The 22325-nt window shown below is 57.1% G+C and overlaps 1 protein-coding gene across 2 annotated transcripts; it reads left to right on the plus strand.

Annotated features, from left to right (window-relative positions):
* The first annotated feature begins 965 nt into the window (after positions 1 to 965).
* On the plus strand, positions 966 to 18941 carry LIPE (lipase E, hormone sensitive type). Of its 2 annotated transcripts, none has more exons than XM_068528817.1 (10): positions 966 to 1776; positions 9517 to 10052; positions 12538 to 12628; positions 12741 to 12886; positions 13084 to 13269; positions 13457 to 13751; positions 14535 to 14762; positions 15003 to 15179; positions 17522 to 17943; positions 18337 to 18941. In XM_068528817.1, the coding sequence occupies exons 1-10, from the start codon at positions 966 to 968 to the stop codon at positions 18544 to 18546; spliced, it is 3102 nt and encodes a 1033-aa protein (XP_068384918.1). In that variant the 3' UTR covers positions 18547 to 18941. The 2 variants fall into 2 exon arrangements, with proteins under 2 accessions (XP_068384918.1, XP_068384919.1); XM_068528818.1 differs by lacking the exon at positions 966 to 1776 and adding an exon at positions 3687 to 3876.
* Positions 18942 to 22325: the final 3384 nt, after the last annotated feature.

Raw genomic sequence — 22325 nt, forward strand, 5'->3', positions numbered from 1 at the left:
TTAGTAAAGACAATATAGATTAAAAAAAAACCTGGCACAATTTCCTAGCAGGTAAAATGCTTCCAGTATTTATGATTATCATCATCATCATCATCATCACCATCATCATCATCATCATCAATGGTCATCTGACTCTGTAACTTTCCAATCTACTACAGAATACATATATGCAGAAGCAGAGTTGAAAGCTAGAGACATAGTGTGGTCCTGAAAAGGGCTTCAAGTGAAAAAAATGAGAGGGTGTCTTTTTTTTAACATGGGAGTAAAATGATCAGAACGATAATATAAGGAAATAAAATGGCAACCATTTGAAAGAATGAATAAAGAGGAAAACATTAAAACAGTGTAGATCCTGGGAATTCCCCGGCGGTCCAGTAGTTAGGACTCAGCACTCTCACTGCTGTGGCCCCAGATTCAATCCCTGGTTGGGGAACTAAGATCCCGCAAACCGCAGCAGCCAAAAAAAAAAAAAAAAAAAAATGTGTAGATCCTGCCTCCCCCTCTGACCATTTCCTCAAACATCAGAAGGGGAGAAAAGAAAAGAAACACCAAGCCAGAATCTGGCTTCTGTCATCCAGGTTGAACAGAGGACTAAGTTGGGATGCTGGCCTTATGAGGAGCAGCATTTTAACTGAGTGGTGAGTTGGGCGGGGTCCTAGTTATGACACAACAGGGCAAGCCCCTCCCCTCTGATAGGAGAGTGTGCTGGGCACACAGCCTCCTCCTGTTCCCAATCCTCCTCTGAAAGCAGGAGGAACAGAGCACATCACTTGGCACAGGAGTAGGGGGCCACTTGCCAACTGCCTTAAAAAAGGCAGAGCAGGGATGCCAGGATGAAGGAGTGGAACCCAAAGGGAGGAGCCATCATAAGCAATCAGTGAGGGATCTGTGACAAAGGAGGCCTGTGGGGGCCGAGAAGGATGAAGCCTGGGAGATCAACATCTCCCGTCAGGGAAATAACAACAATGGAGCCAGGTTCTAAGTTAGTTTCTAGGCCTGACTGGGAACCTGAGCCACACCAGACACCCATCACCCAGTCAGAGTCTGGGCCAGAAAAGACACCCACAGCTCAGCCAGCATCTAAGGCTCAGCAGGGACCCGATACCCAACAGAAGCACACTGCACAGCAAAGACCCCTTGCCCAACATGAAGCTGAATCCCAGCAGGAACCTCGAGCACAGCAAAAATCTGCTCTGCAGCAGGAATTTCTTGCCTCACAGGAGCCTGCACCACAGCAGTCACCTCCCATCCAAAGGGTGCCCTTCAGGAAACAGGAAGCTGCCTCACAGCACAGACCTGGGCCAGGAAAAGATTCTAGAACTCAACAGGAGCCGGAATTGAGAGAGGGAGCTGGAGCCCAGGTAGGACCTGGACCCCAAAATGGATCACCTGCCCAGACGGAACTGGTGTCCCAAGAGAGAAGGCGACAGTCAGACCCTACAGCCCAGCACGCAGCTCCAGCCCAGGGAGCCAAATCCCAAGAGGGATCTTTGGCTGAGTGGCAACTTCTGTCAAAACCAAACGAACCATCCATACAGCAACCGGCCTCAGAACATAAGACATTTCTTGAATGGGTCACAGATTCAGGCCCAGAATCAGATTTGGGGTTCATGTTAGAGACCAATTTGCCAGCCAAGAGGGGTGGAACAGTGGCCCAGGGAATGAAGCTGGTCTCCAAGGGGAAACCTGGTTATGAAGTGATGTCAGGATTTGGTGGGACGTCATTACCCAGTAAGAAAACCAGCAGCCAGAACCCCAGACACTACCGGAACCCAGGTAAGTTGAGCTTGGAGGAAGGGGGCCTCCCAGGGATGGTCATTCATTTGGTCAGGAAGAACTTAGACCTGCCAGAATGTCAGGTGAGCTCAGGTGACCCCGCAACAGTCCCGGCAGACACTGATCAACAGCCCCATTTGACGGAGGAGGAAGCTGAGCCCTAGAGAAGAGAGGGATCCTGCAGGAGGCTGGGCAGTTAGGGGCTGGCCAAGCCAGGATCCTCAGCTAGCCCCTGACTCCTTCCCCTGCTCCAGGCTGCCTCCCCGCGGGGATCTGGGGGAAATCGAACAGAAACTAAAAAAGGCCCTGGGCGAGGGCCCCGTACTCATCCCTAGGGCCCCCAACTCCGAGCACCGCTCTGGGGCGGGCACCAAGTGGGCCACCGCGGCACCCTGCTGAACGTGGACCCTTACTCTCGGCGAGTGTCCACGCAGGCCAGGCCGAAAACCGGGCAGGAGCGACCCTTGAGCTCTCTGGGTTGTCCAGTGGGCAGGAAGACACTCGTCCCCAGGGAGTCCCAGGCCCGCCGGGCCCATGGCCTCGTGGGTTGTGATCTCAGGAAGGGGGCGCCTGGGAGAGGCGCTGGGGCTCCGCCCAAGTCCCAGGCGAGGTCGGCGCTGACGGGAGGGAGAGCTGGGGGAGCGGTGTGGGCGGGTCGTGGGCACAAGACTCCGCTGGCGGCAGCATCCCCGCCCCTCCTCCGAAGCCGGCCATGGTGCCCCCGGGGAGCGGGCTCGGGCCCTGAGCTCCTTCTCTGCGCTCAGAAGCCCTGCCCTGCATAAGGGGGGCCCGCAAGTTCTCTCCGGGGAACGTGGGGAGACTCGGTGAAACAGCCAGAGGCGGGGAAACAAGGCGGCCGCAATCCGGAAGCTGAGGGCGCTGTGAGGACAGTTAGTCCGAAGGCTGGTAATGGGGGTCTCAGCCCAGAGGCCTGTGTCCCCCGGTAGGGCTGGGCCGCCTCTCTCAGGACTGAGGAGAAGAGGGTCATCGGTGTCTCTCAGTGCCACGGCTGCTCGTGTGCTTTGGGAGGGCGGGGAGGAGGGACGGGATGGTGCTTCTGGTGCTAAACAGCGGTTTCCCTGGGCCTCCCGAACCCAGTCTCAAGGTACGCCTTCACCACAGCGCCGCCACAGACAAAGCCGCCTCTCCGGGACCCTCAGAAAGACAATTGAGTGTGTGCGCACGCGCGAGCCTCGAGCCTCCTCTGTTTCCCGCCTTTTCCCAGGTTCGCGCAGTTCCCGCGTTCGCCTCTTCTCCCTGCGGGCCAGTGCACGGCTTGGAGCTAGTGCGCAGGCGCCGAGCACCCTACAGCCCCCTCCCTTCCATTCTCGCGGGGAGGGACAGGGCAGAGAGGAGAATCCCAAGAAACGGAGCAATAGGAGAACTAAAAGGCAGAGGGCAGTGGGGAAAGGCGGGGCTTCCTCCTCCAAAGGCTCCCTGGCAGAGCCACGCCTCCTGCACTGCAGCCCCGCCTCGGCTTTGAATTGCCCGAGGACCTGGCCCGCTCCCCGCCGCTAGGCGGAGGATAAGTGGCACCCGGCTCACCTCTCGGCGGGCAGACCCGGTGCGTTCTAGACAATCCCTACGTGGGAAGGTGAGTGGGAAGACAAGGATGACAGCCAACACGTGACAACATCGGGGCTTCCTTGCTGGGGTGAGCCCCGTGGGACTCCCCACTAGTTGTGACCGAATACGCTTTTAGCCGCCTCCAGGGATGCTTTTTTGTTGGTCGCGGGCCCTTTAATGCATGCGAGGGGGCGGGGCCAGGTTGTAGGCACTAGCGGTGGGGGGCGGGACCCGACTGTGGAGGGCGGCTCTCCTTGCTCAGGGGGCGGGACCCAGAGAGAAGCAAGTCCAAGATTGGGTGGTGTGGGGGCCCGACGGTGGTACGTAGCGAGGATTGATCGTCGGGGTGGTGACTGGCGGCTGGAATTGGCCCAGGCGGCTGGAATTGGCCCCGGGGCCCGGACCGCGGAAAATTGATGGAGTTGGCCAGGGAAATGAGGTTCCCGGTGGCCGCTGGGGCTCCGGGCTCGAAGAAGGTTCAAGAGGGGTCCAAAAGTCAAAGGCGCGGGCGGTGGCGAAAAGGCAAAGCCAAAGGTGAGTGGGAGGAGGCCGGAAGGAACCTTAGACATCCTGTGGGAAACTGGGGACTGAATGGACTGACCTCCTGCCACAAGAAGTGGGGGGGGCCCGTGGACTGGCTCACTGCTGCCCTGCGGGGCGGGGGTGCGGGGATAATTCACTGTTGAGAAGCGGGTGATGTGAGAGGGAAATATCATCTCCAGCATAGAAACTCTCGGACGCCCCAGTACCGTCTTGGGAGTAGAGTCCAGAATGTTAGTGTCCCGAACCAGGGTTCCCGCTCTAGCTCCGTATTCGCTGTGTGACCGTGGCAGCTCTTGCCTTGTGATTTCAACGTGGGAGATGGTTCAAACGCCGATTTTCAGGTCTCTGACACTCTTGAGACGGTAATGGAGAAGAGATTTAGAAGCTGTGGCCCAAAGAGGAAGTTTAGGGGTGAGTCAGGTAGGAGGAAGGGGTGCCCTATAGTGGGGAATGCCTGGAGGAGGGGTGCAGTACAGCTTCAGACTGTCCTGTCCCACCATCCTTCATTCAATCCGATCATCCATTCGTTGTCAGTCCGCCTGCCTCAGCCTGGCTGCCCTAGGACCTAAATTCCTGACTCCTACTCCAAGGACTAAGGGGCCCTGGGTTGGCTTTGGACAGCCTAACCTTCACTTGGGAGAAGGAAGTGCTGTCACCTAGGTTCCCTAGGGGGTCACATTATTTACAGGTCTCAGCGGGCTGGAGAAACACTGACAGACCAACAGAGATGCTGCAAGCCTCGGGCAGAGGCACACATGAAGTCCTTGCTGGATTAGGAGTATGTGTCAGTCCAAGTGAGGACCTATGGGAATTTCCTGAGCAGGAAAGAAACTGACATAGCCCCCGGGCCCAGAGACCCCCAGACTCATCATCCTCCCTGCCATAGACATCATCATTAGCCAAGGATAGAACTGGAGTTGGCTCCAGACGCACACAGGAAAGCTCAGACAGGCTCAGAGCTCAGACTCTCTTTATCCTGAGAGCAAGGGTGGAGGTGTTGAAGGGTTGGGAGTGTGTGACCAGATTTAAGTTTTAGAAAAATCTTCTGGCTGCTATGTGGAAAAGACATGGAGGGGGCAAAAACAGAGACACAGAGAGAGTTGTTACAGTCATCTAGAGAAAGGGGCAGTGGAGGTGGGAGAAGGGCCAGGTTCCAGTGCTTTCTAGGGGAGGCAGGGGGAACAGGACTTCATGATGGATTGGATGGGACTGGGAGGTGGCCATGCTGATGCCCTGGGTTCGAACTGGAGCAAATGGGAAGAGATGGGTACCATACACACACACACACACACACACACACACACAAGATATACGTCCATACACATACAAACACATGGCCACACAATCTCACAGGCCAAGAGAAATAGAGACACAGAAACCCTCACAGGCTGAGCAACACAGATAGGCCATGACACATGCATACAAATATGCTTGCAGACATACTGAGCAACGAAAACACACAGACTGAGAAAAAATGTGGACACACTCACCCACAAACACAGGCCGGGACCAATGCTAGGCATGACAGGAACCTACATATGTATGTACCTCCATGTGAACCTCAAAGACATACTCACACCTGCCCACCCAGAAAGCACAGAGCTGAGACATGACAGAAGGAGCAACACGGATACACACAGAAACACAGCAGAGAAGCTGTGCCATCCTTGCTGGCTCGGTGACCCTGGGCGGTATGTCACCTCTCTGCATCTCAGTTTTCTCATCTGCCAAAATGGGTCATGATGGTTCCTACCTCACGGGTTGTGGAAAGGATGAAACAAGTTACCTGGCCTAAAGCACAGAAAGAGAGCAGTGCCTGGCACACAGCTGTCTTAGAGCAGTGTCTGCTCTTTCGTGCAGACACAGTCAGGGATAGAGCCACGGTCACTGCCCCCTCGCCTGCATCTGCCCCCAGGCCTCTCCCCTTCAGAAGGCCTTGCCCCTCCCAGGCCCCATACCTGGCCCTTCCTCCATCTTCCCCCCACTTACTTCCCTACCACCCTTCTCTCTCCTGCTCAGTCCCCAGGGATCAAAATCCAGGCCGGGTCCAGTTGTCCTGTGACCGTTTAGGGCAAAGGGCTAGTGCCCAGGCTGCAGGACCCTCACCCTTCCCTCTGCCCCAGTCCTCACCCAAGGCCCTGATGGCCTGCCCCTGCCCCAGTGCCCTCTGCCTCAGATTCTTGGCAAGCCTCTGGCAACCTCAGCATCCCACCCTCCCTGCTCCATCCGGCCCAGCCCCCAGGGAGCCGCCTGGAACAGGGCAAAGGGCAGCGCCTGGGATCCAGCCTCTTCCTCACTGCTTTGTGCAGGTTACTTCTTCTGTCCAGGTCTCCTGTGCCCTCATGTTCGATAAGGAGCCCTACCCCAGAGACAGGAAGTAAATGACAGCTGCTTTATAAAATGGGAAACCGCAGCCATGCAATAAATACCACGCTAGCCCTGTGCCGGGCATGAGCAAGGGCTGGGGGTACAGCAGTGAACAAAACAAAGTCCCTGCCCATAGGGAGCCTATAATCTAGTGTAAGACACAGAAAGCAAACAGCACAAGCAGTAAATTGTACAGTATGTTAGATGGAAAAATGACCCGATACACATCTCAGTGAGGCTGAGTGAGAACCACAAAGCAAACCACGAGCAGAAATGCCGCCGTGGGGTCCTGCTTACGAAGATCATTTCCGGCCCTCAGTGGGCAGGATGGCCAAGCGCAGTTTCCAGATGAGGAGAGCAAGCTCATCTAGGATCACCTGGCCAGTGGCTTAGGCCGGTGTTCTGTTGTCACAGCCACCAAGCTCAGAGCTGCCTCCAGAGGCCTCTGTCTGTCCATCCGTTTGTTTGTCCTGGGGAGGGGTGGGCCTGTCCCAAACTCCCATCCAGTCCCTCCTGCCCCCACTCTGACTCTTCCCTTTCCTTCCTTCTTCAAATATTTGCTGAGCACCTGCTATGTGCTAGACCCCATGATGGACCCTGGGGCCATCCCATGCCCGCATGGGGGATGATATCCCAGGCAGAGTGACAGGGGAGGATTCACCTACAGCCAAGCACATGACACTGAGGCCTCTCATTTGCACAGGCCTCTTCCAAGACCCTGTACCTAATATCATACTTGTGGTTTTCTATTCTTTTTCCTAAAGAGCCCCACCTCCCCTTGTAAAAGCGTCACAGCTCCATGAAGCCTGGTTCTGCCCCTGGGGGGACACAAACAACAAACATGGAAACAAATAAATGGAAAACTGCAAATATGTAAAATTCTAGGAAGAAGAACAGCTTAAAGATGATGGCAGAAAGCAGTGGTAGGGGGTGCATCTTAGATGGGGAGAAGCAGTTAGGGAACGCCCTCCTGGAGGAGGTGAGAAGCTGAATCCTGAGGGTGAGAAAGAGCTGGCCAGGCAAGGAGCACGTGGCATAACGAAGGTGAAGTGTGTCTGAGCTTCAGTTTCCCATGTGTGAGGTGGGAATGACAGTCACAGCAGGATGGGCTGGAAGGGTAAGTGGCAGGTGCAGGGTGCCCAGGGTGGGAACACCACACGGCAGGACCTGTGGCTTGGGTCCCTAGCTGAGCTTGGCACTGCCCTTAATCGGCTGTTGTCCTCCTGGGAGGGACAGGCAAGGCTGGCTGCCCTCTCTCTCCCCACCAGCTGGGGCCAGCTGTGCCACGGCCAGTCTGGGGGCAGGAGCTGCGATCAGTCATGGTGCTTTTGCTCCCTGAATCCACCCTGGGGAGAAGGAGGGCAGCCAGGCTGGGTGAGAGGGCACACTTTGTTCAGGACTAGGGTGAGACTTCTGGGTCTAAGGGAGGAGGGGACAGGGGAACTGCATGCCTCAAGTTTCTAACTGTTGAGGGGACTAGGGGTCTGGACTCCTGGGACTGAGGGAGGAGGGCCTTGGTGGCCCAAACTCCAGGGTTCAAAGCCAGAGGAGGAGCCTGGGAGTCGGGCCCCAGGCTCTGTTTACAGCACTGGGCTCTCACTGTCCTTTCTGGGTGGGAGGTGGAGCTGGCGGCCACACCCCGGGCAGGCTGGGCCCCTCCCCGGGATTATCACCCCAGGCTGCAACTGGCACTAGCCACAGTCAGCAGTCCCAGCCCTGGGGAGCTCTGAAGAGGCCTGGGAGGGGTGAGTTCACTGCCAGCTGACAGACAGGAGTGGCCGCTGCCAAACCCCAGGGCCTAGAAGGGAAAAGAGACACCTTTTTCTGGGGGATCAGGGGACCCTCGACTTGGGAGTCAGGCAAGGTGCTGGATGGGCTTCAGGAGGGACGAGTATCTGAAGCAGAGGGCAGCATCCCCGCCAAGGGGCGCAAGAACAGCTTGTCCAGGACCTGGGTGACAGGACAGGGATCCCGAAGGGAAGATTAACCGGGGACCCTGAAGTGTGGGGAGTCAGGCCTAGTCCAGGGCAAGTTTTTGAGGGCCAGAGCTAGAGGCCCAGTCTCCAGAGCCCTGGGACGGAGACCAGACCAGCAAAAGTAACGGCTCTGGCCCCAGAGATCTGGGTCTGACTTCTGCTCTGCCGCTTTCAATGCAACTTTCATCTCCTTACTTAACACCTCTGAGCCTCAAGTTTCCTCTCTTGTAAGATGGGAATGCTCCTAATAACAGCTGAAACATGAACCGAGGCAGTCTGGGCCTCAGAGGGTTAGTGAGAACCTAAAGGAGCAAACAGAGAAAGCTCTTAGCACAGAGTCTGATGCAGAGTGAGTTCAAGGTTAATGGCAGGGATGAATGCCATCCTAGGCAGGGAGCAGGGCTGGCCCGTGCAAGCTAAGCCAGGCCTGAAGGCCAGGGACCCAGCTGGGGGAGGAGTGGAACCAAGGTTTGGGGACCCCCAGAGAAGATTTGAGGGGATTCCACAGCCAGACTGGAGGGACCAGGAGGGGGCAGGAGTGACCCCTCAGTTGTACGTAAGGCTAGAAATATGAACTCCTGGGTTCAGGAAGAGAATTGGGCTTGGGACCAGGGTCCTGGGACACCACCAGGTGGATGGGAATCGGTGGGTTGAGGGCTGAACTCTCCCAAATATTGCAGAAGGCAAGGGCCTGTGGGCGACCCCTGGGACCTGAGAAGGAGGTAGGATGGGGGCTTGAACTCCTGGTCCTGAGAGAGGGGACCAACGGGGGGTCCAGACTGCTCAGAACCTAGAGGGAGTCCTGGGCCCCGGGAGAGTAAGTGGAGACAGATGCCTGATGCTCAGAACCTAGAGGGAGTCCTGGGCCCCGGGAGAGTAAGTGGAGACAGATGCCTGAACTTGGGTCCCTAGAAGGGAGAAAGGGTTACATAGACTCCTGGGCTGTAGGACAGATGCTGGAGCTAAGGAATCAATCAGTGTCCCAAATAAGAGAGGACAGGGACTCCTGGGGCCTGAAGAAGAGGGTTCTGGGGCCTGGACTCCTGGGTCTTAGGAAGGTGGGGACTGAGGGATCAAACTTGGCTCTTGAGGAGGGAGAAGGTGGGTACCTGGACTCATGGGTCCCAAGGAAGGAAGGAACTGGAGCCCTAGACTCCATCCTTCGGTCTGAAGGAGGGGCTGTGGTCTGACGTGAGTCTGCGGGAGGAGGGGGTAGAGCCTGGACTCCTGGACGCCAGGGCCCAGCTGATCCAGCCCTGCCTTAATGTGCCTCCCGACCTGCCCGCAGCCTCACGGCTCTCGCACAGCATGGACCTGCGCACAATGACACAGTCACTGGTGACCCTGGCAGAGGACAACATGGCCTTCTTCTCCAGCCAGGGCCCTGGGGAGACAGCACGGCGGCTGTCAGGCGTCTTTGCAGGTGTTCGGGAACAGGCACTGGGGCTGGAGCCAACCCTGGGCCGCCTGCTGAGCGTGGCACACCTCTTTGACCTGGACGCAGAGACGCCGGCCAACGGGTACCGCAGCCTGGTGCACACAGCCCGCTGCTGCCTGGGGCACCTGCTGCACAAGTCCCGCTACGTGGCCTCTAACCGCCGCAGCATCTTCTTCCGTACCAGCCACAACCTGGCCGAACTCGAGGCCTACCTGGCCGCTCTCACCCAGCTCCGTGCTCTGGCCTACTACGCTCAGCACCTGCTGGCCACCAACCAGCCCGGGAGGCTCTTCTTCGAGGGTGATGAGAGGCTCATTGCCGACTTCCTGCACGAGTACGTCACCCTGCACAAGGGCTGCTTCTACGGCCGCTGCCTGGGCTTCCAGGTGAGCCCCCTGCCCTGCCCCTCCGGGCCCATGGTGAAGGCACACAGTGGGCCCCAACCAGGCCCAGTAGCATAGTAGAGGAACCACAATGGTCTGTGTTACTGGATTCAGCAAACAGCAGATGCAGGAAGGGGAAGCCGTCTGGGGCTCAGACAGCACTGCACGAAGGGTCTCAAACATGTGGCCCTTTGGCCGAATCTACCGTGGAGGAAGAAATCTTTAACTTGCATGGCTTCTTGCACCAGGATCTCCACTGCTCCCTATCGTCCTACACTCAGGAGATTCATTCACTCTTTTTTTTTTTTTTTTAAATTTTATTTATTTATTTATGGCTGTGTTGGGTCTTCGCTTCTGTGCGAGGGCTTTCTCTAATTGCGGCAAGCTGGGGCCACTCTTCATCGCGGTGTGCGGGCCTCTCACTATCGCAGCCTCTCTTGTTGTGGAGCACAGGCTCCAGACGCGCAGGCTCAGTAATTGTGGCTCACGGGCCCAGCCGCTCCGCGGCATGTGGGATCTTCCCAGACCAGGGCTCGAACCCATGTCCCCTGCATTGGCAGGCAGACTCCCAACCACTGCGCCACCAGGGAAGCCCCATTCACTCTTTTATGTGACCTGTCTGGCACCTGAATTCATTGGAGACCCTCTAGGAGAGTAGCCAGTACTGTTCTCAAGGCCAGTTTGTAAGAGCACGTCCCACTTAGTCATCCCCACCGGAGGCCTGGCAGGCAGGGAGGAAAGGTGCCAGCCCCATTTTACAGAGGTTCAAGGGGAGGGGCCCCAAGCTTCTCAACTGGACCCACGTCAGCCTGGGCATATCGACCCACCTAAGGCACAGTAGAATCCAGATGTTCAGGTTTCAGGGAGAGCCAGGGAGCATATCCAAGTTGGTGGCAGTGAGGAAGACCTGGTTGTGGCCCCTCTCCTCCCTGAACCGGGGCCCTGACGCCCAGCTGCAGGCCTTCTCCTGTCCTCTGCCCACCCCAAACCACCCTCAGGGAGACACAGCTTATCTCAGAACTGACAGGGAAGCAGCCCTGAGGCCTTTGGACTCACAGGAAGAGTATTTCGGGGACTCAGAATTGGGAAGCACTTGGAGCACCAGGCTCAGAGCCAAGGCCCAACTTGCCCCCATCTGGGGTCAGTGCTGGGTCCACAGTACCCAGCCACATCTGGGACCCCCAACAGGAGTATATGGAGCTGTGTAACCCTGTACCCCTTCAGACCCTCTCTGGGCCTCCCCCAGCCTCAGTGTAGCTGAGCTTGGCAGTCTCAGCCTCTTCCCACCACACCCCACCTTTCTCTGCTTCCATGCGGGGCAGCCCGTCCTCACCAATCCAGCCTGGGCTTTCCCGGGAACTTCCCCTCGCCCAAGCTGAATCCACAAATACTGATCGGCCCAGCTGGGCCAGCCTGCTCCTCCCTGTGTCCCGGCCGTCCCCTCGAGGCTCAGGAGTGAGAACCCAGGGCCACCTGAGCCCGGCTGTGCTCTCTGGCCCACTGGGCCCCCGGCCAGGGGCAGGGCCATGCCTGACAGCTCCTCTCTGAGGGCCCAGCTGTGCCATGTTGCAGGACAGCCTGCCCCTGTAAAATGCCAGCCCCAGGGGGCAGAGGCCCTCTCTGTCTAGGTCTCGTTCAGCCCCTGCTCCAGCCCAGTGCCTAGCACGCAGTAGGACCCAGGCCAGTATTTGCTGAATGAACAGAAGAACCCTGCTGGCCCCTTGCCCAGCCTTGTGTGGCTTTCTTTTTCCTCTGATCTGGTCTCTCTGTTGTCTTTTCTTAGCTGCCTGGCTCCTCTCAGATGCTGGGTCTCCCCATCTGACTCTTTCTGCCTCAGGATCTCGGGCCCTGTCTCTGACCTTTCCCATTTCTGTCTCCCTGCTGCCCCTTAACTGGCCCCCACTGCCTGCGTCACCTCATCTCTGTCCTCGCTGAGTTTCAGGGATCCCTGCATCATCCTTCTCCCAGCTCACCACCCTCTATGGCTCCATCCACATCTAGAACAAATCCAAATCCTCAGGCCCCACGTGAGCCGCCTTTGCTTCTCTGATCTCAGCCCCTGCCCCCTCCCCTGGCTCACTCTGCTCCCGCCACACGCATCATCACACCAAGCACAGAGCCACCTCATAGCCTTTGCATGTGTCCCGCCCCCTGCAGGGAACAGCCTTCCCTCGCTTCATTCCCATCCCTCCTCAGGTCCCCTCCTGGAGACCCGTATGAGGAGTCAGACCCCTAATCATCAGTCTGGCCCCTCCACCTGCCGTCTTTTCAAACATCGATCGTTACTTCACATTATATGGCATGCCTTTATTTGAGTATTGTCTGTCTTTTCGACAACATCAGCTCCGTGAAGGCGCCTAGAGCAGTGCCTGACACGCGGCCAGAGCTCACTAAATATTTGCTGAATGACCACATCTACCCCCCATGTCTCTGCCCCACCCCACTCCTGCCCACCCCTGGTCCCTGACTTGGAGGCGTGTCTCCACAGTTCACGCCCGCTATCCGGCCATTCCTGCAGACCATCTCCATCGGGCTGGTGTCCTTCGGGGAGCACTACAAACGCAACGAGACGGGCCTGAGTGAGTCCCTGCAGGGACCTGCCTGCAGCCTCCCCTCCCCTCCTGTCCCTCCTCCGCACCGCTGCCCCAGCGAGGCTGCCAGGGGCTCCCTGACACCCCTCCTGACCCCCAGGTGTGACAGCCAGCTCCCTCTTCACCGGCGGCCGCTTTGCCATCGACCCGGAGCTGCGTGGGGCCGAGTTTGAGCGGATCGTACAGAACCTGGACGTGCACTTCTGGAAAGCCTTCTGGAATATCACAGAGATCCAGGTGCTATCGGTGAGCACGGGGCACGGTGAGGGCCCCAACCTGGTGCATGATGGGGAAACTGAGGCCCAGAGACACGTCCCGGGCCTCTGCAGTGTTCCAGGTCCAGGGATAGCACGGGAGGAAAAAGACTGGGGGTCGGGGGGGAGGTGTGAGGGGAACCCCTGCCAGCAGCCCCTCCCAGCGCGCCTTCTCTTCCCGCCCACCAGTCTCTAGCAAACATGGCATCAGCCACCGTGAGGGTAAGCCGCCTGCTCAGCCTGCCACCCACCGCCTTTGAAATGCCACTGACTGCTGACCCCAAGGTCACGGTCACCATCTCACCCCCACTGGCCCACACAGGCCCCGGGCCCGTCCTCGTCAGGCTCATCTCCTATGACCTGCGTGAAGGACAGGTAGGGTCCCTGCCTCAGCCAGAACAGGTACAGAGCTGAGGAGCACGGGCGCACCTTCCCCAGACGTCCTCCCGCCTCTCACTGCCCACACCTGCCCCGACTCCTGTCTCTGAGCACATACCCTTGGTGGGGTGAGGCCCAGGAAGAGCACACCGGCCTGACCCACCTCCTCGTTCCTCACCCCCAGGACAGCGAGGAGCTCAGCAGGCTGGTGAGGTCCGAGGGCCCCAGGAGCCTGGAGCTGCGGTCACGGCCCCAGCAGGCACCCCGTTCCAGGTGCCTGGTGGTGCACATCCATGGCGGTGGCTTCGTGGCCCAGACCTCCAAATCCCACGAGCCTTACCTCAAGAGCTGGGCCCAGGAGCTGGGCGCCCCCATCCTCTCCATCGACTACTCCCTGGCCCCCGAGGCCCCCTTCCCCCGGGCGCTGGAGGAGTGCTTCTACGCCTACTGCTGGGCCGTTAAGCACTGTGCCCTCCTCGGTGAGCCTGAGCCCCTCACTGCCACCGGCTCCCCGGGCCCGCCCCGGCCTGCTGCAGGGGGAACGAGCCATTAGTTGCTCAGGCCTCAGTCTTGCACGCCCCGCCTCCCCTTCCATCTCCTGCCACCCGGCCCTCTGCCGCCTGTTCGCCCCGCTCGTTCCCACCCCCCCCGCCCACTCCTCCAGCTCCGCCGCAGGGCTCCCACCTTCCATCTCAACCACTTCCTCCTCCTGCCTCCGGCTTCCGCCCACTCTAGTCCCCCACCTCCCCATGGCCTCCGACCTTTCCTTCCCTCCTCCCGTTTCTCTACCCACTGCTGTCCTGTGCTGGCAGCCACCTGGCCTCGCTCCAGCCCATTCTCCCAGCTCCTCCGACCTCCCACTTCCCACAGCTTGGGAAGCACAGGATGAGGCCGTGCCTCGGGGCACAGGGCCCGTGGCCCTCGCGTGCAGTCAGCCTGAACCCTGGCTTCCATCTGCTGGCCTCGATGCCCCTCCCTCCTGAAATGTGCCCTTGGTCTCCCCTTTCCACCACCCTCCCTCCTTGCTTCTGACCTCCAGCCTCCCAAGCTTCCCAGAGCTTCCTGCTCTCCAGGCCTCTCCGTGTCCCAAGGCTGCCTTATCCTCTGACCGCTATCCCCCACGTGGGTCCAAATCCCTGCCTTAGTTTTACCAGTGTCTAAAATTGCAATTGGCTAGACCCTGGGGTTGGGCCCCTGACACCCGACCTCTGAGAGCCCAGTGCTCCTCCCTGCCAGGCTTGACCAAGCCCCCTCCAAACCAGGCTCAACGGGCGAGCGGATATGCCTCGCAGGAGACAGCGCAGGAGGGAATCTCTGCTTCACCGTGTCCCTTCGGGCAGCGGCCTATGGCGTGCGGCTGCCAGATGGCATCATGGCAGCCTACCCGGCCACAATGCTGCAGGCGACCGCCTCTCCTTCCCGCCTTCTGAGCCTCATGGACCCCCTGCTGCCCCTCAGCATACTCTCCAAGTGTGTCAGTGCCTATGCTGGTTAGTCCCACACCCACTCGACTGGGGCCCTGCAGGTGCTTGGATACCTGGGTCCTTTGGGGTCAGAGACTAGAGCCCTGTCTCGTTGGGTATGAAGGAGAGGGAATCTGAGACTCCTTGTTCCTGCTGAAGCCATCAGATATTCTGGGTCCCTGGGGGCACAGATGCCTGAGGTTCTGGGTGTTGAGACTGGGCCCAGAAAGAGAAGAGACCAACTCAGCCCCCCACGTACACTCCCAGGTGGGGAGACCGAGGACCACTCTGACTCGGGCCAGAAGGCGCTGGGCATGATGGGGCTGGTGCAGCGGGACACAGCCCTGCTCTTCCGAGACCTCCGCCTGGGCGCCTCCTCGTGGCTCAACTCCTTTCTGGAGCTGAGCGGGCATAAGTCCCACCCAAACTCGGTGCCCATAGCAGGTGAGTGACGCCCTTTCCTCACACACCCATCCAGCGTGGCCAGGAGGGCCAGCCTGGCACACCAAAAGTCCTGGGGGAGGCAAGAGGCTGTGTCCTGGGCCCTCAGGGAAGCAGAGATCACCTTCCTGGCTCTGCCCCGTATCTGTGCCAAGTCCCTACCACAAAGCCTTGATTGTCCACGACAGCCCACATCCTAGAAATTCCAGGACTCTGGTCCCCCGGGTCAACTCAGAATCCCAGGAACTGTAAGATTTAGCTTTCTAAACAGCCTCTCTCAGAAAGGCACCCTGGGGAATGACTCAGAAGGCCTGCCGAGGGTCCTGATTTTCAGTCCCAAGAACCCCACCCAAATCCCTTGGGCCCTCGGTGGGAGTCCAACCCTCCTAGATTCTTTCCAGACTTTTAACAGAAGTGCATGGGGATATACCCCCTCCAGGGGCTGGCCCTGGCATGGGGAGATCAGAAGATTGGACAGACCTCAGGAAGGGGAGGAGATTCCCAGCCCTGGGTGGGTAGAAGGACCCTCAGGCAGCCAAAAATCACTTCCATCCAGGGATCCATTTTTTCCCACCATTTCCTAACATGTTAAGGATTTTAAAGCACAACCAATTCAAATCACTTTCAATAGTATTTTCTGGGTAATAGAAATTGCATGTTCAAAAGTAGATACATTAAAAAAAAAAATACCAGATACAGTTCCCACAGAATTTCCTGGTGGTCCAGTGGTTAGGACTCTGTGCTTTCACAGCCGAGGGCGCAGGTTCAATCCCTGGTCGGGGAAGTAGGATCCCGCAAGCCGCGGCCAAAAAAAAAGTAGATACAGTTTCTGTTATTCAGAAAAACATTCCAATTGAATGTGCTTTATTTTAAATTCAGTTTTTAATATTAGGATATTCCAATGGTTGCAAATAAATATACCCAAAAACAATTAAAAGAGATTTTGAATTTTAGGCACACGGACCATTGGGCATAAGCGGTTTCCTTGTAGGAGAAAGGTGACAAGAGCAAACCCTAGAGGCGCACACGCCAGTCTAGCTCCCTACTGTACCAGGTACTGGCTGGTTGCTGGCTGACGTGGGCAGGTCACGGTATCTGTGAGCCTTGCTTTGCTCCTCTGTGAAATGGGTACAATAAGAATACCTGCCTCATAAAGTTGTTGTAAGGATTGCATACACCTATTTGTGCCAAGCACCCAGCACAATACCTGGCACACAGTAGGTGCTCCTTGAAGATGCTGGTCCCCTGACTGGTGCCCTGTGACTCTAGCCAACAGTTCTGTTCCAGTGACCCTCTGGGGCACAGGGCACCTTTGCAGTTATTTTCATATCGTCTTGCGTTTTGCCTTTATGGATTTATAAAGGCAAGTGGAAAAAAAACTGAAAAATGTAAGGTCCTGGCCCTAGTGGTAAGCAGCATGAGTCTGATAAAGTCAGTGGAGCTGAGGCCAAGGTGGGTATACCAGGCAGGCCTGAAGCATACCTTTAGCATCATTTGGGCACTTGCTTGTCTGGTCATTCAAAAGGAATGGATGGGGAATTCCCTGGGGATCCAGTGGTTAAGACTCCACGCTCCCAATGCGGGGGGCACGGGTTTGATCCCTGATCAGGGAACTAAGATCCCGCATGCCGCCCAGCGTGGCCGAAAGAAACGAAACAAAGGGAAGAGATGAAGTGAACATGAAGGAACTTTTGGGAGCATATGTACGTGGCTAAAGATGTGGGATCTCTAGGAACCTGATATGTCCTCAAGATTCTTTTTAGCTCCCTGTGAACAGAGCCTCCTTTCAAGCCATGTGGGCCTGCTGACTACTCCACTTTGATCCATTCATACCCTCTGTGTCAAGTGACAATAAAAAGTTGACTGGGCCTCGTGCTGGGGCCAGGGAGGCAGCTGGAACTGGGCACCTGGTAATAAAACATAAATATTGATATATTATGACCTCCCAGGGGTAGCACTACCTAATCCCAAATCTTATTATCCCACTGAGTTCTCACCACCTCCTATGAGGTAAGGGCTATTTTTATCCCCTTTGTACAGAGAAGGAAACAGTCTCCCAGAAGTAAACAAACACCCCTCTATTAGCACACAGCTCCACCTCCAAGACCTGTGACTCCTTCCACCTCCCCCTTGGAGTTGCAGCCTGGGGCATCCTGGAGTTCCCCGCCCACCCCCAGGGAAGGAGTCTGGGGGAACACTCTAGGCCTCCACAGCCCTAGGGTGCAACTCCTCCACCGGCCACTGCTCTTCCCATGATCTTCCCGGCCAGCCAACCATACACACAGCCAACAGAGCCAGGCTTATCTGTGTCCCTGGCTGGCCCCCTAACCCTGCTCCTCTCGCAGAGCCGTTGCGGTGCAGTGTGTCTGAAACAGCACTGGCCCAGCCTGAGGGCCCACTGGGAACAGACTCCCTCAAAGGCCTGACGCTGCATGACCTGAGCCTAAGGGGCAGCTCTGAGACACCGGACACCCCAGAGCTGTCACTGTCAGCGGAGGCACGTGGCCACTCCACACCCTCAGCCATCAACTTCTTACTTCGGCCTGAGGTTGCATCTGAAGAATCTGAGGCCGGGGCTGAGCTGAGCACCAAGGACAGAGTTCAAGGTCTGTGTGCTGCCTTCCCTGAGGGTTTCCACCCCAGGCGCTCCAGCCACGGTGCCAAACGGATGACCCCCTACTCGTCGCCCATCGTCAAGAATCCCTTCATGTCACCGCTGCTGGCACCTGACAGCATGCTGCAGACCCTGCCGCCTGTGCACATCGTGGTGAGTGCCAGACAGGGAAGGTGGAGCTGGCAAGGAGCGAGGAGGGCGGGGCAATGGTGCACCTGGGGAAGGGAGCCCCCAGCGGGGGCAGAGTGGGGGGAATGGAGGAAGCCTGCCTAAGCCTGGCTGAAGAGGAGGGAAGGCCCGGCAACGGGTGGACTAAGGGAGTCTTGTTGAGTACCTGGGGCAGGCGCTGGGCTTGGAGAGTCGGGGAAGGGGAAAAGAGAGGGTGGGTCTCTGGGGGAAGGGAGAAGCTAGGCAGAGGCCAGTTAAACTCATTCTCCGACTCTCCGCCCCCCTCCCCATGTCTTCTGCCTCTATCCACCCCCATGGCCACGTATTTCCCCGCGTTCGTCTACCCTGCCCCTGTGCCCCACCCCCGCCGTCCCGCAGGCGTGCGCGCTGGACCCCATGCTGGACGACTCAGTCATGTTCGCGCGGCGGCTGCGCAGCCTGGGCCAGCCCGTGACGCTGCGCGTGGTGGAGGACCTGCCGCACGGCTTCCTGAGCCTGGCGGCGCTGTGCCATGAGACGCGGCAGGCCGCGGCGCTCTGTGTGGAGCACATCCGCCTCGTCCTCAATCCGCCGGGCCCGCCGGTCTGAGCCGTGGGACGGAGCCAGGCCACGCGGGGAGAGGGGGGCTGCGAGGGGCGACACTAAAGGCCTCTTGTACCCATCTGCGCAGGGCTCCGTAGTGAATGCGCCTCGGAAAGGGCGGCGGGGACCCCTGCCCGGCGGGGACCCCTGCCCGCGGCTCCCGGCCCATCCGGAAGGGGGCGGGCTGTGCCTTAAATCGAGGGTGGGGGCGGGGCGAGGGCCCCCGAAAGCTAAGACCCTGGCCTGCGGGAGGAGGGCGCCCACAAACCAGTCTCCGAGACAGCTGGACCTGCACTCCACCACTGCCTTCTGCTGCCGCGACCGCCGCAGGGGCGGGGCGTGACCCTACTTTGCAGAAAGTTTTGCTTTGTTTGTATTTTGTAAATAAAAGTATTTAATTAGTTTGCCCTCTCGCAAATAGAGCGGGTGGGGGGTCGCCCACCAGGGGGCAGCATCGGAAACCGAGAAACTTGGCACCGGAGAGCAGAGGCTCAAGGTCTGGATCCTGAGGAAGGAGGGGTCTCCGGGCCTGGATTCTCTAGTGAGGAAGGACAGGACCGCCCCCTACTAACACAGACCCACCTCCCCCTCAGACCTAATTCAGGTACAGTGTCACAGGACTCTGGCTTCTCAGCTACTCCTCTCTACAAACCCAGCCCCAGCATACACCAGGAAAAGAAAACCCGAACTCCGTAGAGAACTGGGGCAAAGCTAACAGGAAACCAGAAACAAACTGGTCACCCAAAATACTGGAACCCAAGCTCTACCCAGCTGTGACAGTCACTCAGTCCCTCACCCTTTGTAGGCCCTAAGTTTGGAGCAGAGATTTCCATCCAGGGCCAGCCTTCAAGAAATTTCCGACCCTGGACTCAGGGAGGGTGTGGGGAGAGACCCAGACACAGGCTGTCACAGTCCCCGCAGGCTCCATCTGTGGTAGTCAGGGAGTCCTTCACAGAGGAGGTGATCCAAGGATGAGCAAAAGTTTGCTAAGAAGAAGAAACACGCAACGTTGTGGGAGCCAACAGGCAGTGGTCAAGGCTTCTGCCTGGCCAGAAGTTCAGGTGCAAAGTGGGGAGTGGTCAGCAGCAGATCTTGAAGGGCCTGGAGTGCAATTTGGACTATAAATGAAGGGCAGTGGGAGCCACAGAAGGGCTTTGAGCAGGGGAGGGACAGGATCAGCTCAGGCACTGAAAGAGCCTAGTGGGAAACTGGGGAACGGACTGAAAAGGGCAAGACTAGAGCCCTGGAAGCAAAAGAGGAGGCTGGGGACAGGGAAGACAAGCCCTGAGCTGGGGCAGAGGCCATGAAGGTAAGGAGTAGAAGTAGGGGCGGAGCAGATCCCAGAGCCATAACTGAGGCTGGATAAATGGGACTTACTGAGGGTGGAGCAGAGGTTACAGGAAGGCAGGGGGATGAAGGGGACACTCAGGTCTGGACGGGGGAGCAGGTGGACAGTGAGACTCTTTACTGGGAGGAGACTCGGGCATGTGAGAGGTGGGTGAGGTATTGAGGGTTGTTTTGCACACAGATCAAAAGGTCTTCATGAACACAAACAGGCTCAGGGACATAGAGAACAGACTTACGGTTGCCAAGGGGGAAGAGATTGGGGTGGGATGGAGTGGGAGGTTGGGGTTAGCAGATGTAAGCTATTCTATATGGAATGGATAAACAAGGTCCTACTATATAGCACAGAGAACTATATTCAGTATCCTATGATAAACCGTAATGGAAAAGAATACTAAAAAGAATATATATATATATATATATATATATATATATATATATATATATATATATATATACTGAATCAATTTGCTGTACAGCAGAAATTAACACATTGTAAATCAACTATACTTCAATTAAAAAAAAAAGTCTTCATGAGACAATCCAGCGGTACATCAAGGAGGCAGGAGGAGTCAGAAGAGGGAGGTTCCCTCCTCTGAAACCTTTCCTGACCCACTAAACCCAAAAAAGACTCTCTTGGACTCCCCTGCCTCTGCCCACCCCTGCATATCAATATGTGGGTCTGTCCTCCCATCTGACCTGGCCTCCTTGAGGACACAGCCCAGGCCTGATTCATCTTGGTTACCACCATCGCCCAGCACGAGGCTTAGCACATTGGAAGCCTCAGGAAATGTTTAAGTAATGGGTGGCTGAGTGTGTGAATGAGCGGGTGCCAGTGAGTGGCTATATGAGGAAATCAGTGAGTGAGGTACTTAATGAGGGCAGGAAGGACTGAACGCATGGGTGAGCAGGATGGGTAGGGGCAGACGAGAATCAAGTTTAGGGTGGGAGGAAGGGAATGGATGGATGAATTTCTTAGATTGTGCACCCAGCTCCCCGCTCCGCCTCAAGCCTCACCAAGGCTCACCGTTTCCCGTCCGAGCTATGTCCAGAACCCCAATACTGGGTGTGCTGTGAAGGGCTTACCAGGACAGCCTCGCAGAACCTGTCCACTCAAGAGCCGCTCCAGCGTCTAAGAAGCAGACCCCAACACCAACCGGCAAAGGTCCGGCCTCCTGACACCCTGGCAGGACAGGCGGGGAGGCTGGGTCTATCGCTGTCAGAATCGAGCTGTGGGCCCCGCCTACTAGGGATCTCGCCCTGCCCTGAGTGGCCCAGGGAGTTAGGAGGCGGAGTATCTATTGGCTGGAAGATAGTGAATGACGTCGTGGGTAGCTTATCACAGCTCGACTGCCGCGGAGTGCTCGCGTGTCAGACACGCCTCTAGAAAGACAGAAATGGGAGATAGCTGAGGGCGTGGTCGACTGCAGAAGGACCAGGAACGAGGTTTCCGGCTGCACGAAGCTGGACTGTTCGACGGACTGATCCTGTCCTGAGGGAGGATGAGAGTCCGGATTCCTTGGTCCTGAGGGAGGAGGGACTGGGGAGCCTAGACTTCTGAGTCTGATTGAGGAAGAGGCTGAGCCTCCGGATTCCTGGATCTTGAGGGAGGGAGGAGCTGGGAACCTGAAGGGTCACGCTCTAGGGACAGGGATTCCTGGATCCCAAGAGTCACTGGCCTGACCAAGGAAGACAGATTTGGGGTTCGGGGCTTTATGTGGCTCTGTATTGTACTGGAGCCAGGCCTTGTCCCCAGGCCAGAGTTCTGGGTCCTGAGGTGGGGCTTGGAGTAGAGAGGAAGAGGAAAAGGCTTAGGGGAAGCTCTGGCCTCGATAATGCCCTTTCCTCATCCCTGAAAGGGAACCCAGGGGCGGGTGCTGTGTGCAAAAGGAACCCAGAGCAGGAGGAGACTTGAGACTCATGTGGAAACAAAGAGAAAAACATACATACCAACTGAGAGATTAAAATACTGAAAACAATAAAAATAATAGGGGCTTCCCCAGTGGCACAGTGGTTAATAATCCGCCTGCCAATGCAGGGGACATGGGTTCGAGCCCTGGTCTGGGAAGATCCCACATGCCTCGGAGCAACTAAGCCCGTGCGCCACAACTACTGAGCCCGCGTGCCTAGAGCCCGTGCTCTGCAACAAGAGAAGCCATCGCAATGAGAAGCCCGGGCACCGCAACAAAGAGTAGCCCCTGCTCACCACAACTAGAGAAAGTCCGCACGCAGCAACGAAGACCCAACGCAGCCAAAAGTAAATAAATAAAATAAATTAATTAAAATATATATATATATATATAAAATAATAACACTCACTTGTATGGGATTTACTGTGGCCCAGGTTCTGTGCTAAGCATTTTACATAATTATCTCATGTCTTCCTCCTAACAGCTCTAAGAGATTGGATTATTATTATTATTAATCCCATTTTACAAGTG

This window comes from Eschrichtius robustus, chromosome 19 (genome assembly GCF_028021215.1).
Source record: "Eschrichtius robustus isolate mEscRob2 chromosome 19, mEscRob2.pri, whole genome shotgun sequence".
Classification (NCBI taxonomy): domain Eukaryota; kingdom Metazoa; phylum Chordata; class Mammalia; order Artiodactyla; family Eschrichtiidae; genus Eschrichtius; species Eschrichtius robustus.